Source organism: Orbicella franksi, chromosome 4, assembly GCF_964199315.1.
Source record: "Orbicella franksi chromosome 4, jaOrbFran1.1, whole genome shotgun sequence".
Taxonomy (NCBI): Eukaryota; Metazoa; Cnidaria; class Anthozoa; order Scleractinia; family Merulinidae; genus Orbicella; species Orbicella franksi.
Window position 1 is genome coordinate 26,053,250 of NC_138148.1, and position 17,996 is coordinate 26,071,245.

At 40.2% G+C, this 17,996-nt stretch overlaps 2 protein-coding genes across 3 annotated transcripts; one reads left to right on the forward strand and one right to left on the reverse strand.

Annotated features, from left to right (window-relative positions):
- Positions 1–66: 66 nt before the first annotated feature.
- Positions 67–7,802, forward strand: LOC145485145 (uncharacterized). Of its 2 annotated transcripts, none has more exons than XM_081463836.1 (2): positions 67–2,751; positions 5,675–7,801. In XM_081463836.1, exon 2 carries the CDS (start codon positions 5,684–5,686, stop codon positions 7,082–7,084), a length of 1,401 nt encoding a protein of 466 aa, XP_081319962.1. In that variant the 5' UTR covers positions 67–2,751; positions 5,675–5,683; the 3' UTR covers positions 7,085–7,801. The 2 variants fall into 2 exon arrangements, with proteins under 2 accessions (XP_081319962.1, XP_081319964.1); XM_081463838.1 differs by lacking the exon at positions 67–2,751 and adding an exon at positions 2,764–3,555 and having other exon boundaries at positions 5,675–7,802.
- A 1,387-nt stretch (positions 7,803–9,189) lies between these two features.
- Positions 9,190–16,102, reverse strand: LOC145485162 (serine protease 23-like). Its single transcript, XM_081463860.1, has 3 exons — positions 15,264–16,102; positions 13,019–13,821; positions 9,190–12,225 (listed from the first exon to the last, which is right to left on the reverse strand). The coding sequence occupies exons 2-3, from the start codon at positions 13,759–13,761 to the stop codon at positions 11,778–11,780; spliced, it is 1,191 nt and encodes a 396-aa protein (XP_081319986.1). The 5' UTR covers positions 13,762–13,821; positions 15,264–16,102; the 3' UTR covers positions 9,190–11,777.
- Positions 16,103–17,996: the final 1,894 nt, after the last annotated feature.

Below are 17,996 nucleotides of genomic sequence, written 5' to 3' on the forward strand. Positions count from 1 at the left end.
ATCAATATTGTAACCATAACATCCAGCCAGTGATACCAGTCTCATGACAACCTCTTAGTTTTGCTTACCGGAGAGACAACATTATAACATAATAATGCCATCTCAATTTTTACCTCAAATGATTGGTTCAATAATTGAAATTGACATCATGGCACTAAAAAGGTTTGCCCTTATACACTTCAAATTTCAAAACTAAGCCGTGGTGAATCATTATTTCCAGTATTTCCGCTAGAGCTCAAGATCTTACACAAACCATAAGTCTATTTCAAATAACCGTTGTCTGTTTATGCTTTTTTTATTTCTTTTCCTGGCTGAAAGGCATCAGAGATTCAACCAAAGTACTCCACTGTTTGCTGCTTTGTTTGAATTTTTATGTCTGAGAGACGTCCAGTCAGACACTGTCTATAGTATAGATGCCCATTGAAAATGTTGAGGGAATACCCCAGGGGGGTACTCGCAGTATACATGACAGGGGGGGTCCAATGTATATTTCTGGGTTGAAAATTTTCATCCTTGGTATATTTTTGGGTCAAGAGATCTGTCACATATTTTTTTTAGGCCTTAAAAAATATGCATACTTTTTGGGTTTACATATCTCTGAGCAAAATTTTTGTTGCAATCATGGGATCAGAAAATTGTTCATTCAAACTTGGAGTACAAGGGAGGATGAAGAGACATTGACGGACATACCAATTTCATTAGCTTATTGATGCAAAATCATGCATAACTTAGATCGAGAGTCTGTTTGATTGAATAAATCAGTATTGAGGTTTTGGGGGTTTTCTGGGTAGGAAATTTTGATGCCAGGTATTTTTTCGGGTGTAAAATTCCAGGCCCATGTATTTTTTGGGGTTCACAATATGAAGCTCTGTCGGACCCCCCATAATGTATACTGTGAGTACCCCCTGGAGGGAATACTCTCATTAGTTATTGGTACTTGGTACTTCTTAGTTCTATCAAGCGGTTTATTGAGAAATTAGAAAGTTTAGTCTACAGTGAGGTATCATTTACTGGAAAACTGATCACTGGTATAAAGGCAGTTTTAGAGTCTACCATGCCAGGAGCTTACACCTGGAGTTACTGAAAGAAAGTTACATAGATGGAAACAGTAACTAAAGTATCTTTGATAGCAACATACTGTAACAAACTCTCGGGGGAGGGGGGATACTTTGGGAATTTCTGGGTGGGGATGTGCCGCTGGGACCCTGGAATCCTTAGCCTATACTAGAGCTAGTTCAGCTGAATTTTGCTACCCTATACTAGAGTAAACTCCCCAAATCCCCCCATCTATCGACACTGTTTAGGCTGATTTGCGTAAATTTAAACTTGCCGATTTGATTTTTTATATTTTTGAGAGGCAATTCCTGGTTTCCTTAGTCTAGATAAAATCTTCATACAAGCAGTCAGTTTTGTGAAAAATTATACCCTATTCTAGACCCAAACGTTCTGATTTATATACCCTATCCTAGAGTAAACTGCTTGAAAACCATACCCTTCACAGCGGCACATACCTATATAGCCCATATATGGCAGTGCCCCCTGGGAACAAACTTTGGTGTCTATAGATAGGTGTGATACTGACGGAGAGGTGAAAATGAGACCAAATTGTTAGACCCAAAAAAGGGCCTAATGGCCCAGAACATAACCCCATAAAAGTTATTTTTCTAGTGCATGAAATTGATTAAATAAGTCAAAACAGAAAGTCTTTTTTACAATTTGCATGCAGTTTGCATCTGTGCAAGTCTTCTAAATTATTGAAGCTGATGCTCATACAAAATTGTATCAGCCTCAGTTACAGAAGTGTGAAGTGTCTCACTGAGAAAAGTGAGAGAATCCCCAAAGAAATCAGGACCAAACTTTTTTACCCAAAAGTCACTGCAGAATTTCTAACCCTAAAAGTCCTCATGTCCCAAAGACCATCTTTGCTCCTCCCTGACGTTATGATACCTGACTTTAATACCCCCAGGATAATGGGGAGTCTTACAACATGGTACATTCCAACCCTAAAATTCACAGAGTATTTCTCACTCATAGGGTTTGAAAACAGTGAAGGGGTACTTGGAAAAAAAAAAAACTCATATGACAGCAATGGGAAACAAAAACAACATGAAAATTTCATCTGGCTAAATTAGTGAGGTGATTTACTCCAGTGTGCTTTTCAAAAAGGTGTTTCACAAAAAAAAAATGGCTGTTTTATTAAAATACCCTTTCTAACATTTTCGCATTTTCAGTTCTGTTCAAGCGAGACTCAAAGCAATACAGTTTTCACAACGTTTCTCTATAAGTATGCCTTGCGTGTCTATTTTCCTTTTTTTCCGTCAGACGTGACGCGATTTGCAAACTAAACACCCCGGGAGTAAACAAACGTAGTTTTTAGACAGCCCGTGACGGTCATGACAAAACATTTTAGCATGGTTTATCAGCTGACTGTACTTTTTTCTTCTCTCTTCTTTTTCTGAACAACAGTTTTGTTAAAGGCGGAAATTCTTAAAATATCGCGAGAAAACCTTGGCGGGAATGTGATTCCAAAGGTCGTATTGCGTGACGTGACAACACGTGATCGAGGCACTGTGTGTTTTGAAACAATGTGATCGACCGTCGCTTGTTTGAGAGATGTCTGAACGAGTTACGAGTTTGTCAAGAACTTCAGGGTCGTTAACTCTTCCTGATATGAGTCAAACAATCCCCACGCATCAAGGAATGCCAAACATAAAGATCCAGCCTTCAAGTTTACTCGACAGTGAATGAGCAGTGAGTAAAAACCTTTGTTTGCTTTTGTAGTATACGATGGTCTTTTACTCTAGTACATTTACCGATCAAATCGATTACCAAGATTCTTTTGCTTTCGTACGCGTTCAACAGTTAAGTTGATAAGGGTTAAGCTGGGTTATGGTCATCACAACCCGTTGATCACTAGCTGCGGCATGTCGAAAAGAGTTCTTGTAGCGGGATCGGCCGGATAAAGAATCACACAACTATACTAAATTGAGCGCCGCATAGATGAATATCTTTTGCTTCATCCGCATTTTAGAAAGATTGTTTTTGTTGTAATAGCCCGTAAATAGGATCAGTTTACTGTTAAAGGTAATAAATATATGAAATCAAAACACAAGGAATGTGCTGGCCGGTACGAGTTAAGGCAAAGACTGATCAGATCACCAAAAATATCGATTGAGTGGCCTTGAGCTATAACTCGCAACATCTATGTTAACTTTACGTTAACTAAATGACCATACTTTGTTGCCGTCATCCAGATATTTCCTCGGAATATGATTTCGTTCTTTAAGTCAAGATCAAAGGTAAATTATTTCTGATTTTGATTATTGTTCATTAGCAGTCTTAAAAATTCATGCCGAGCATTGGTACGATCACGTTTGATTAGAGTCATTTTAAACCGAGTGCAAGCGCTTGTAACGAGTTTCGCCGTGGCAAATAGTTTATACGTCAGATCGCTTTGATTTTTCTTCCGCTCAACTGTGGTACCACCAAGAAATACGCGTCTCGTTGCGGTAGAATCTGTAAATACGGATTCGCGATGCTACATTGCTTGTACAGGTAATTCCCTCAGGGGATCAGTTCAGCTTTATCTTCCCTAGGTTTTACATACTCATATGTACATCCATGGCGCTTTTAGCAAGACGATTTTATCATTTATGCAACATTACACGTTTGTCATTGCTTCTGGGCGAGTGGAATACTTGCGTTTCTTAAGATTTCCGGGTTTGAATCGATTCGGAGCAAAATATCATATTCATCTTCCTTGAATTCCCAACTTTTTTTATAGTGTGATAACGTTTTGGCTCGGCTGTGAAGAAAGCTGCTGTTATTTGTATTGAACGACTTGTTTACTAACAACTGAGACTATCGTAATTCAATTTTGATAGCTTTACCTTGTTCCATGCGTTACTACGTGTATCTTTGATTTTGTTGTAAGAAGACGTCCAAGTATTATGTCTTATGAAGCAATCGTTGACACTCAGTCCTTAATCCCATGGGGAAACAGTTTGACAATTCTATCATGTTTTACCAAACAAATTGCGGAGTTTTTTCCTGTTTGCACAGTTAAAATGCGTTGTCAGGTTTAGCGGAGATTGTGTTGAATTTTAATGGTAGCATTTGAGAAAGCAAATAGTCTTAAAAATCCATTTTCATACTGTTTTTGTTATTGCTCTGTCTGGCAGGTCAGTTTTAACAAAGGAAATGTTTTGATAGATTTGTTGAAGCTTTGCATCTTTCCTTTGATGTCACATACAATTAGCTTCTCTTTTTACAAACCGAAAGCAAGTTTATATCAAGGATTTTACGGGGTAGTGTTCTTTCCAGACATGAACAAAGTAATTCTCACAGGAGTGATGGGGGGAGACATGTGCAAAATACTTCTCATAGTAGTGACAGGATAGGATAGAAAGTGGCAATATGCTTAGCCATACAGCTAGCTTACAGATATCCCACTACTAAAATTAACATAACTAACTACCGTATAATTATGATATTAAAAGCTATAACATATTCATACAATAAAAATTGAAAATTTCATTAATATACTATGATACAGTAAAATAAATATATAAAATGTTAAACTTCGAACCTTGCTAACAAAATCCTTGGTTCCAGCTAATGTGCGTATATTGTCAGATTGTGTGTTCCAGTATTTTGCAGCGTAATAACTAAAACACTTTAGGCCATATTTGGTGCTATTCACCTTAGGTAGGGATGTTTTTCCCACATCCCATTCCATGCATCTGACAAAAAGAAATCCCTGGGAATTTTCTCTCTTGAGAACTTTGTAAGAGATGATCATGGATGCACTTTTGGATCTGACATTACTTATCTTCTCATCTAGATTCAAACCAGAAACATGGTTTTACACATCTAAACTTTTGACTTAAGCGACACCACTAATTAGGAGCAACAAGTTTTTATTCACAGTAGTAAAATTAATGTACCCCATTTCTTTAAAAAAAAAATATATAAAGCACTTCCAGTATCAAACTGTAAGCTTCAAAAGAAGGGGTATGCTCTTTCAGATGAACAGTGCAGTGTGTGATAATTAAATGCCGTCAGAAGTTTGGAGGTGTTAGCAACCACTACCAGTTGGTGGACAGAGCTTGCAGGGGAAGGGGTAGTGGGTGCAACTTGCTACAGTTTAAACTTATCAGTAAACTAAAATACTGCCTTTTTAACCCCTCTTACAAGAATTGCCCAAACTGGACGCATGAGAACGTATAGTGAATAAAATAGAAATAGAAAAATATGAAATGGCCTGGGTGAAGAATAAATAACGTTCATTGCTATGTTGCAGATTTCGTTTTGTATCATTGTAAATTAGGTGTGTTTTTTTTTTTTTAAATAAGAGAGCATTTTTTTTATTTTTAGGTCTGACTTTTCATCTTCTAAGAGAATTGACAAGAAAAAGAATGAGTATTATTTAATAAAAGTGTGTGATTATCGTTAATGCCACCAGCCGATGTCAGGTGTAAAAAGGGGGGTGGAATAACGTATTTTCGTCTGAAACGGTGTCACAGTGTCGAGAAGCGGGCAGTATACTCCCGTCTAAATTCACCATCGTACCTCCCCAATGTACCTCCCCACCCATCCCTCTCTCATACACACTCCCAGTTACACGAGCTTTAGAGAAACTCAGAGATTTATTTTTCTGTTTCTTCTTTTTTAGGCAGCTGTAATGTACGTGGTGAATTCGTACCTCCACGTGCTAAAGAACATCGATTCAAGCTGGGGGGACTCGACCAGTTCAACAGCATCACGAAGCAGCTCACGATCAAAACGAAGAAGGTCGCGTAATTCATCCCGTTCGTCGCAAAACTCACACAGAGGCAGTCACACGTATGGAAGCAGCTCAGAGAGTGGGCTATACAGCGAAGAACTGGTCAATTCTGGTTACTATGGAGACGACGAGGTTGACCGGTGTCGATGCCCAAAATGTCTCAGTGAAGTACAAACGAGAAAACCCAAGAACGACTTTGCCGCGGATTATGACATCATCACTGTCGACTTGAGCGCGTGTTCAACGCCTATGCTAGAAACGAGCTATGTTCCTCCGGTAAAACTGACAAATTTTGATGAATATATTATCATTCCTTCGTCTAAAGAGGAGTTCTTGGCTGGAGGGTTAGCTCATAGCACTCCAGTTCAAGAAAAAGAAACTAATGGCTTTGGCACCAGCGTGGAGTCGCCAGCTGCGGAGTCGCGTAGCGGCGTTGACATCCAAAACAAGTTCGATTCACACTGTTCGTGCAAAGTACTGGAGGAGGTAGAGGACAGCGGAGGCACATGTACACCACCAAGACCTGTCGCTTTAGAACGGGTGCCAAGTAATGGTGGAAGTTGTTGGTGGAGGGAAAACATTGTCTGGCAGCTACAACAACGGAACGACGCGCAAACCAAACCGTTTTTAGAGCTGCAATCCGACACGCAAAGATGCCGCGCTAGAGTTAAAATCAATAAAGAACTCGCGGATTATTTGAATAAGTACGCTGAATTCCGACCCCACGCGGAGGCTGCGAGTAACAACGCCTTGATAAATATGGAGGTTGACCCTCTTGATAGATCTGAACTGGTTCTAGCTATTAGGAATCAAAAGACATCCCATAACGAAAGGGAAGAAGGAGATGTTTGTGTGAGGTCAGACAGCATCGCGCATTTAGCGACAACTTACCTGAAACGACAGAGAACCATGACAGAAGAGAAGCTCACGGAAAGCGAAGGATCTTACTCTCCCGGATGTGCAAGGTCCAGAATGAACAATCGCGCGGGAAAACGCGACAGGGTTCCCAGTAGAAAATGGCGCGAAAGCATCGTGAATCAGCTGGAGATGAGGAACTTTTTAGAGTGCAAGTATTTCACGGACGCTATAGTGCGGCGAACTATGTCTCAGTTGAGTATTTCCGAAAATCTGCCCTTATCCTGCCGTGGTGCGGACGAGTATGACATCATTACTGACGATGAAGTGAGTAGCCTGGACTCCAGGAGTACTCTTATGAACTCGACGTCACTGTCTCAAGGTTACTACAGCTCACCATTCAGCAGTCGTTTCTTTAGCCTCAAACGCGGCAAGCGCAAATAGGGTCCAGACTCCGGTTATTCAGTTTGAGTCAACGGAACTTTCTCTTCGCGCGACTTGGAATGAATCAAGACGGGGAGATAAATAGGCCACTTCCGAGTTGCCTTTACCCTCTTTGTCAAGACAAGTCTTCAGGCGAAACCATTGTGAAACAGAGGTACAAGGTAACTCCTAACTGGCCTATTTATTTGCTCAGACTGCATTAATTCAGTGTCAAATTAACACAAATCCTGGACTCGGTAAAATTTTAATTTAATTCAGTCCCTTTGTTTGCACTTAATGCTTTTAAAACGAAGTAAACAAACATTATTTTCTCTCATTTAAGTGAAAAGAAAAACTTCAAGATTATACTTATTTTGGATTGTTAATTTAATTCTGCATGGAACATTTGGAGGAAATTTGATAGAAAAAGTTCAAGATTTAACAAGTTCTTAAAGAACTGAGTGCAGAGTAAATATTTTAACTGTAAATCCTTCCCACCCTAGTTCCAAAAAATATCAGACAGCATTCTGAAGAGAAAACATCCTTCTGAATCTAGACGATCTTAAAACGAAGAGCTTAAAATTTTATGTAGATAATATATTAATAACTATTATTGTTTTATGGAGTGAAGTTTGACAAACAAATGCTGGGGATGTTTTAAAAAGAATTTTTTATCTGTAAAAGGTTGGTAATATATTAATAAAAATTTTAAAACGATGCACAGCACAGACTGAGAACAAAAAATTCTGCTGTTCTTTCCCCGCGACTTTGCTAGGGAGCGTTGCTTGGTAACGTGGTTGGCACCAGAAGAACGTGATCCATCGCGTGATCCCAAGATTTCTACTATTGTTAAAAGGTATTATTGCTCGGGGTTTTGACCTAACATATTACAAACCGTGGTCAAACTACTTTCAACAACAAGGTGATACGCACTGATCATGAGTCGGCTATTTCGATGCGAGGTCGAAGAAAAGAACTGTCACAAATAGTTCTTGTAATATCATTGTTGAAAATTTTAGGGATATTCCAAACTTTCTCTGTGATCCGATGCCTACTGACCGAGTATTTAAAACGCGCTGCAGAAGAGAGCAAACCAAGCAATACTGATGTAGAGAGTGAGGAAAATTCTTACGCGGTATGTTATAATGCCCAGGGAGGTGGGGATTGGGGAAGAGCTTCATTAAGTTCGGTTTGTGATTAATTGCCCTCATCATCTCACTAGCTGGTTGTCGTCTTTCCCGGGGGGGGGGGAGTACTCCCAGAAAAATTAGGTGGGGTTGCGCGGCCCGCTTCCCAAACCCCTAACCCTATTTATGCCCAAAATCTGCGATTTTCCCTACCATATTTATGCCCTGAAAAAGAAGCTTCTTCTAAAAATTATACGCAGTTCAAGACGAAGTGCAAAAACCGTACCCTATTTGTTACCAAAACGGTTGAAAACCCTACCACACCAGTATAGACCATATAAGGGAGTAACCCGCCGCGCCCCGAGCGTCTTTCCCGCAAGGTAGTTTTTGACTTGACAGCAGTGTTACAGCACAGCTCGGCTCTGCTCGCCCAGCGTTATAAGCATTCGGATCACAGGAATGCAACACAAATTTCAAGAATTCTAAGTTTACTGGCTGGAGTTAAAATTGTTGATCTTGGCGGACAATTCTTGTGTGTTCCAAATTGAGAGCTCAGTTGGAGGCAAACAGTTTGCCTACAGCGTGGTATATATTTTGTTGTTTTTTCACTGCTGGCTCTAATCAGTTGGAGTTCTGTTTATATAACAAAGATAACCTTACTTCCTGTGGTGGATGACGAAATCTTTGTTTTGTAAACGACGGGGTTAGAATTCCAGCTGACAAAGACATAAAATGAAGCTGCTCGGGCCAATTCTCAAAGTAGCTGTACGAATTTCTTTCGGACGTCACCTCACACCAACTTTAACTACTTAACTAATTTGCATTGTTCACACCAACATGTTAAACATGTTTAAAAGTGGTGTGACTAAACAAGGGTTAAACTTGGCTGTTCATACCATCCTCACCCTACAACGTAACAAGATAAAAACCTGTTTGATTAAAATGTGTTAGCAAGGTGGTTTAAAGTTTGTCTTCTCAAAATGACTGCAAAGCGTAATCCACAAATTGGAAAAACCTAAACTTGGTTTAGTCAAACTAGTTTAGTTGGTGTGAATGGGGCAATTTTAATCAGGTGTAACTATTTGTCGATTATACTTTGCAGTCATATTGAGAAGACTCAAACCACCTTGCTAACAAATTTTAATGAAACAGGTTTTTACCTTGTTAAGTTAAGGGGTGTGTACGGTATGGGCAGCTAATTGTTAGCCTTGTTTAGTTAAACCACTTTTAAACATGTTTAACATATTTTGTTGTGAACCAGGTTCTTGTTTCTCTTCTCCAGTGTGTGATGCCTTTTGGTCAGCAGCTCGTTCACAGCGCTCGAACTGCCGTCAAATTCGTTTCAGGTTTCTGTTACAATGAATTTTGTTAGAGAGGAGGCGATAAATCTTGTAGATAAAGAGTTTTTTTGGCATGTTCGGCGCGAGACAATTATACATTGAGGGCAGCGACAGTTTTGTATGCGCGCGCATCTTTGTTTCCCTGACAGGAAATGTTCAGAGCAACACAGATCAATCTCAAGACAATAAAAAGACTATTTAACATCTCAATATTGTTAGAAATTTATTGAGCCTGTACGTTTCGATGCAACAAATTGAATAAATGACTAAAAAAGAATATAAAATCTGGCTTTTACAAAATGTAACCTTTGTCAGTTTGGGTAAAATTGCACGAAAGAATCTTCTTTTTATTTAATGTCTCCGTCCTGCTCACAAACGCTACTGAAAACTTTTTCTAAATTTTACTTAAAATATATCATACTGTTAACAGTTATAGATTTAATATTATGCGGGTATTGTTATATTACTTTTAAATTACACTAAACAGGAAAAGCTTTGTGGTTTAATTCCCACCCGGTTGAACTTGGTACATGATCTTTGCTTTCTTAGCATTCATATTTATACCTAATCTTACTTTTTTGGTACGCTTTGGATCAGGCAAGTTTGGTCGAGCCATGGTTCGTATTTTGACCAGACGCAGTCCAGTAAAAATACCCATGGCGAGGCCAAACGAACCTGATATGCCGCCGAAGCGTAGCAAAAAGGTACGATTAGATATTTACCGTAAACAAATTCGGCCCAAGCGGACCATGATATCGTAGCCATATCAGGTCCGTGACGTGATATCGCAGGATATCAGGACAGAAGACACGGCTTATAACTGGCTCATTTGCGAAGTTGGGTACGGTAATGAGAACTGAGCGGTTTAATAATGAGTATATTGGGGCTAAAAATATTTTTTCTTTGTGCTTCTTTTCAAGATCAAAAAGTTCACTTGTCTCAACCTAGTTCTTGCTTCATTTTCTGAACGACAAAAATATCTCCAAAAGAAACAAAAACTCTTCATCAACGCCATGAGGGAATTTAAGGAAGTAACCACATCGACAACGCCAGGGGAAACGTCGATCAAAAAGTGAATTTATGTTTTACCTGCGAATCTCACGATATACTCTATCTCGCAACTGAATGTGAAACCTGTAGCCGTTAACTTTGAAATCAAAATTTAAAAAATTAGCCGTCGTGATTCACTGTGTTAAACAATGCACAATTTTGTCATTCCACGCTGTTGTTTCACAGAGAACGGTTTAAGTGTATATGACATGAAAAATAATTTCTGCTTATTTGACAGACCTTTTAAAATACAGAAGAATGGCCTTCCCGTTTTGAAATATCTTTTTTCCTTTCAGAGATATTGACGTTTTTCTATAATACAAATTAGATCAGTGATGACGTCATATTGTTTGCAACTAAAAAGTGGTAAAATACTGAATAAACGATATCTCTAGAAATATTGAAGCAGTGTTCTTGAAACTTGGCATCACAACTGTGCATCACAAAATTAAAAAATGACACCCTTAAAGCTGTTGCCATGACAACAATTTTGCCGCTGGTGCTGTCTTAATAAAAACTGAAATTTCCAGTTTTTGTCTTAAACCAAGAACCATCTACTCCACCCACTCTAATGATGGGAGTTAAGACAATATAGGAACTATGTATGTTCCAAGCAGGACCCATTGTCTCACTTAAGAGGTTGCAAATGGGGATATTTGGTTTTTTGACAGAAAGAGACTAAAGTCGAAAGAGTTGCCATGGCAACAGCACTAAGAGTGTTATTTTGTATCTTCTGTGATGCAAATTTGTGGTGCCAAGTTTCAAGAACACTGCTTATTTTCTAGAGATATTGTTTATTCAGTATTTTACCATTTTTCAGTTGCAAACAATATGGCGTCATCGCTGCTCTAATTTGCATAATAGAAAAACGTCAATAACTCTAAAGCGAAAGAAGATATTTCAAAAAGAAAAACGGGGTTCTTCTGTATTTTGGAAGGCCTTTCAAATAAGCAGATACTATTTTTCATGTCATGTACACTGCACTAAGAATTATAAGGCACGTGTATAGCCATTGTACCGCTCTCCTTTTGTTTAGCGATGTTCCCGCTGCCGTCGCCGCTGTGGTTTTCTTAAAGTCTCTTATATAGAATAGTCAATAGTAAATAACAGTACTTACAGTATACGTGCTGTAGCTAAGTGTAACTTATATCAAGTTCCCCTACTACACAAGCAAGACTTTTCGTTACAGTAACGATTCTACTCCATGCGATCGCAGTGCACGACTCGGCTTCTTCCATGACGTTTTCTCAACTGTCGCCTTCGTCTTCGCCGCCTTTCCTTAAGGAACTTCTTGCAGTTAGCTCCTCCTAACTTGCGCATCCACGTGCAAATATGGAACACGTCGTTCTCATTAAATCGTAGAGCAGAGTTGTAATTTACTTGATATCGATAATATCTCATGTAATGAAGGTACCCAAGTATATACGGGAGGCGGCCATTACAGGTCTTGATCGTCTCAGGCTCCTTGTACGAGTTAAAAACGCGGTCGCGATTTCCGGAAAACACGCCTACCACGTAGCGCTCAACTTTATCTCGACGGCCGTTGATCCTGTGGCGCTCATAAACACCAGCTCCTGACGACCCTGCTGTCGCGTCACAGCACTGGAAAAGCATGTTGGGGGTGACGCCTAAAATGCGACACTTCCTAAAACAAGTTGAAAAAAAAACAAGTCAAGCTAACGCTCCGTCCACACTACGCAGGAGGAATTTGAACTGCGGAGGTTTTACACCGAACGCATCAAGTGCTTTCCGTCAACACAACGGAGAAATTGAAAAACGCAACAATCACCGGTCATTTTGGATTAGTGTTTGAGAAACACTCGGTCAGGTAACTCACATGATTATCGTGACGCCATCTTTTAGAAAAGCTTCGTTTTCAAAATGTTTTCCGTTCATACGAAAACGAAAAGCCGGCGTTTCCAAATTCCTCCGGTTTGAAGAGCATTTCCGAAAAGCTCCATTTTGGTGACGGATTAGTGTGGACGGTAGGCTTAACCGTAGAAAGCTAGAGAGCTGCGTTTTCAAATCTCTGCGGCGTAGAGTGGACGCTCCCTAAAACTAAGACACCAGTACTCCCTTGAAAGGCCAGAAAGTAATCCCTTTCTAGAATATCGGGACACATTTCATTCCTAATGTTTCCAAACCGCGAAGACATCTTCCTCGTCATCAGTAAGAGAGACCTTGGAAAACAGCCATCATGCAGTAGGATTTGTCCTAATCTACCAGTGCTTCGACATGCTGAAGAGACCCTCTTCAAGCAGTAGTTTTGTCACACCATTCAACAAATCTTCCTCTCTCTCTCCCCAACCCCCTCACTCTCACACTTTCAGACAAACATGCCCCCTCCTTCTACACAAAGGCCACAAGGTGCCTAGAAAGGACATCATCCGGTCTCGACACAGTCCGAAAGATGATTTAAAACAAGAGCCCATACAAACCTGTATAGCATGGTGCCTTCCTCCCTGTCCTCGTCAAATGCTGTAAAATGAATGGTTTTATGAGTGCAGCTCTTCCCAGAAGGGTACGTTTGGCTCGGAGCAATGGGCAGGAAACAGCGACTATGGTTCACCTTTAACTTGATCAGCGCGTAGTCAAATCTCGTTGCACTCGGATCGCTACCATTCTTCCACTGTTTCGACATCTTGGTGTTACTGATCTCCTGCCAAGCTGTGGTGCCGTTTTTCAACAGGAACCCCACTCGTAGGTCTCTGTACCCATCTACGTAATGGCTTCCGTTATGAAGGCAGTGAGCTGAAGTAAGGACATGCCTGGGAGAGACCAGGACACCAGAGCAGCCAGTGGAGATAACCACTGCGGCTGAAAAGGGACATTTCTCGATCAACGATGGAGGCACCACGAGCCGATTATCCACTTCAAATACCAGCCTTTTAGATCGGTGTTTAACAGTCTTGTCTGGCAAAGTTTGATGCGACATCGAGTCGACATTTCCAAAGTTTGGATCGTCCACATCATCGACAGTCTTTCGATTTAGAACTCGGCTTTTTTCGTCGACGTTTGCAGGAAAAGGGTGTCCAATGACACCTGGAAAGTTGGCGGTGCTCTTTCGAAGCGACTCTTTGTGGCGCCAAAGTCGGTCCGCTTGGATAGTTTCTTGAGAGAGGCCAAGAACTATAACAGCTTTCATTGCCGTCACAATAACAAATGCAAACGGAATCACCATCTTATCTCTTAGCAAAGATGTAACCCTTGCAAGACCTTCAGTTAACACTCTAAAAACAGCCTAGAAACCGATAACATCTATGTGTTAGATTAAAACGACATCATAGCAACATCGCTTCACAATGTACGAGTCGCCAAAACTATATTATTAGGGTTGAAGCCTCGTAGGACAGGAAGCGTTCTTCATATGGTAAACAAGCGTATTGAAAATGGGACAAAAGGATGTACAAATGCCCACTAATCAACCTTTGTCCGTTTGTATTGTTTTTAAAGCTCAGTTTATCATAAGACTCTAAGATAGTTTCACTGAGAGGTTTTCTTTACAAGCTAAGGACTAAACAACTTCTTTACTTAAGATATTGCTGAAACATACATGAAAAGTGAAAAGCTACGTAGCTTGTCAGTCGATACCGCTTATAAGACTGCATGACTTATGACCAGCAATGTCTCTGATTAGTCTGATAAGCCGGGCTAAAAGTTTATAAGGTGTGTTTTTATCTTTTATGGTTGTACGAATCACATCGCCCGATCTTTTTGCTGATAACATCAAATTTTGAAAAGCGCAGAAACGTAACCTTGTCAGGAAGTCAGGAAGTGCAAAAATTGATGAAAAGAAGTGAAAAAGGAAAACGTGTGGAAGGAAAATCTTGGCCAAAGAAAACTGAAAAATAATCATAGCAAAAAGACATGCAAATAAGCAGCCTTTTAGCCAACGAATTGTGTCGCCAGTGATATACTGCGATAATACCGTGTCATTTACTAATCATCGAAAGATTGGAAGAATTTTTTGTCGTGTTGTCAGCCAGTGACCTGCTGTGAGACATCATGTACAGACACAGCCACAAAACACTTGAACAATTCGCCCCCATGCTCTCAGCCGTCAGTCAAATCTCCAGTTTCTGTTGTGTTTAAGACGATTTGTTCATCGATAAGAAGGAATATTTATGCCAAACCTGTGGTTCTCACCGCGAGTGCAAATAAACTTAAACTCCAAATTTCCTGTCAAACGCACGAGAAAGAAAGCTCCCTGCCTTTCAAGGATCTGTTGTGGGTGTGCAAACGTAGCCGGCGTTGCATAAGCCAGAATGTAAACTTTGAACTTAAATAGTACTAACTATATCATGTTTAAATCAGAGTCAATCCCTGATTTGCCATTGCAAATACAGTGCCCGGATTGTCTAAGAAAATTTCGAAGCTCACTACTTGAAATGGTCTTATACTACACTATCTAATTGCTATAGACGATTACTTGAATCTAAATGCGCTCCTTTACCCAAGAGCTATCCGCAATAAACATCAAGAATTTGTTTTTACAAGACTACTTAAAAACCGTGCAATATTTACAGCAAGACAGATTAAGGGATTACGGACTGACAGCGTTTGAAAAGGTTGAATATACCTTCGTCCGAGCATAAACAGTTAGACACGACATTTGTCAGACGTAAAGTATACAGCAAATCCATCGAAGCAAATACACAAAGGCCTACAAAGGATTATACGTACCACGTTATATTAGAATCAAGAGCGGGAGGCACAAGCTGAACCCCACAAAAGACGTGTTTCCTGCAAATTATCACGATGGAGTGTGCTGTAAATGACACTTAAAGCGGTTTTAAAACCCACAGATCAAAGACCCACACAGTCACGCAAACTACCTCTCAGGTTTATTTAAAGCACAAACGTCACATAATAAGCCACAAAAAGCAGACAGTCGATTCCAGGCGTGTTGCTCTGAATGGAGCCTAGTTTTGCGGTGAGACTATTTGCAACCGAGTGAAAAATAAATCACTGAAATGAACCACGTAGATTTCGGGTGATCGGTGTTTCGCCGTCAACTGGTTTCCTGTGATCATTTCTGTTTATTCATGTGGTGTGGGGGAAACACGACCAGCTCAAAGCTTCTTGCGGTTTGCTTGTTGAACTAAGGTTATCAATGATTTTCTCGACTGCATCTTGGAAGGTGATACTATGAAAATAGCGAGTCATATCCACCTCCCGGGCAGATACGGACATATGAGTTAACAACGACCTTATTTTTCTGTGCCAAGCTCAGTCAGTAAGTGTTTTTTTCTTTAACTTTTTTTGTTTCCGCGGGACAGTTAAAATTCCAGAGGGGAGCGAAAGTCACTGGTACTCATCACTGCATCTTTGAAGAATTTTTTTAAAAAATTCAGACAGAATCCATTATCTTGCATTCTTGGAACTTGCACTCATCATTTCAGCACCACCACAGTTTTAGCTTAAAGATTGACAATCCCATCTTTTTCAGGCATGTTCATGCATTACAACTGATCTCCGACATTCAAAGCGACACGCAACAAACGGCGCGAACACATAGCGCTGAAGCGGTGTGTGCGCAAAGTGATCAACTTGTTACTCAGTTAGATTGATCCAATAACCGTGCTCAACTGTGGCTAACATAATTCTCTTAGTGTTAAAATCTAGAACTTCATTTCATTGTAAATTAAGTCTGGAAACCATATTATATGCTGTGATATGTGCATACGTGGAAGGATAAAAGGAGTCAGAGTAGATGGTTGAGAAAGCGAAAAATAAATTGACGGACAACACAGAGAACAAACCACGCGTAAAGAATGATTGATGAGATGATTGTACCAGATAAAACGCAACCTGATAAACCTTGCGACGAACGCACAATCTCGTCCGCAGAGACAGCGCATTTTCGGTCAGCGGTGACTGAGCGCTCGGAGGAAAGCAAGGCTGAGCTGAGCCAAAATCTAGAGCCTCCTGCCTTCTGCCAACGAACTTAACGCAATTTTCATTTCCAGGGTCTGCAATCTTTTTGGTCAGCACGAAGTATTTTGGTGCTCACAAAAAAGGTGTTGGCCAAGACGGAGCCGCAGATGCTACAAATAATATTTTGCTCGCGGACAGTACTGCCTAACTCCCTTTGGGACGAAGTTTAAAAGTACAGCAAAGAAAAAGTGTGTACAGAAAGCCCACTGAGGTAGCTTTTCAAGGAAAAAATAATAATTGAAATCAGCTCCCAAAACACGTGATTTGCCACTATCGCATAAATTACCAGAGCCCCAATATCGTTCTTTCCACCTTTCCTTTTCTAAGTTTTTCTGTTCATGCCTTCTCTCCTACTAAAACTTTGAAAGAAATCAGGAATTACGCATTAAAAGAAAGTCTATGGGTTAGTCTGAGTGGTTCTCTTCCTGTAATTACCATGCCTGCCTGGAGAATTGAATTGATCACAAGTTTAACTGTCAGATGCGAAATGACGCGGCGCATTTTAACAAATGAGTGATCTGTAAAATTTCCTGATAGCTGAGAAACGAGGCCTTAAGCGTCCGATGCCTTATGCGTCTGATGGCGTGATGAGGACTGAAATGAGAAACGAGCAGAAATAGAAACGAGGTGAAATTTCAACTGATCGCTTAGAAATTGGCGAAGGTCAAATAGGTTGACCCGCAGTGGGTTCTTTTGGCTAATTATGCTTTCAGCAAATTCTGCTTGGGTTCACAGTGCGTTTTGCTAATTTGATGTTGCAAGCTTCAGCTTTGAAACAATTGAGCAAATAAATAATTTGACAAGAAAATGACGGACAAGAAACAATCGATGCTCGAAAATTGAACTAAAACAGGCCGGTAGAACGTTTCGGTAAATCTTTTTCCTCTTTTTCCAATCTTTCAACTTTTTCTACAAGGATCTGTCACCTTTGTGCGCGTGCCAAAGCAAGAAGAATGAAATTTTCGGCTCCATAGCCAGGCTTGAATGGCTTCAAAATCAGTGACAGGACTCCCGTAATTCTTAGCAAAACAGTTGTCAAGCTTCCGCTTAGGGCGTTTTGGTTTTAGGATCGTTTACTACGTGTGTATGCAAAATTAGTAAATTTAATTAGCAAAACCATTTCGAAGCCACAGACCACCGTTCTTGTCAACGTGATACTCATTTCTGGTATGTTACAAAAATTGACACCCCGTCAACAATACGCCGGAGGAATTTGAAAACGGAGGCTTCATGCACTCTGAAAAAGCGTCAAATGTTTTCCGTCCACACTACGCCGAGGAGTTTAAAAACGCGCAACAATCACCAGTCATTTTGGCCTTGTGTTTGGAAAACACTGACAAGGAAATCTCGTGATTATTGTGAGGTCACCCCTTTTCAAAAAGCCCCATTTTCAAACTGTCTTCTGTCCCGGCTCGAAAACGAAAAGCCGACGGTCTCAAATTCCTCCGGTTTGAAGAGCGTTTTCGAAAAGCTCCGTTT

Excerpts from the sequence above, each read along its gene's own strand:
- LOC145485162 (XM_081463860.1), bottom strand. The coding sequence starts at position 13,761 with ATGGTGATTCCGTTTGCATTTGTTATTGTGACGGCAATGAAAGCTGTT. Across the intron at positions 12,226-13,018 it reads GAAGGCACCATGCTATACAG|GAAGTGTCGCATTTTAGGCG; the intron begins GTTTGTATGGGC and ends AACTTGTTTTAG.
- LOC145485145 (XM_081463836.1), top strand. The coding sequence starts at position 5,684 with ATGTACGTGGTGAATTCGTACCTCCACGTGCTAAAGAACATCGATTCA.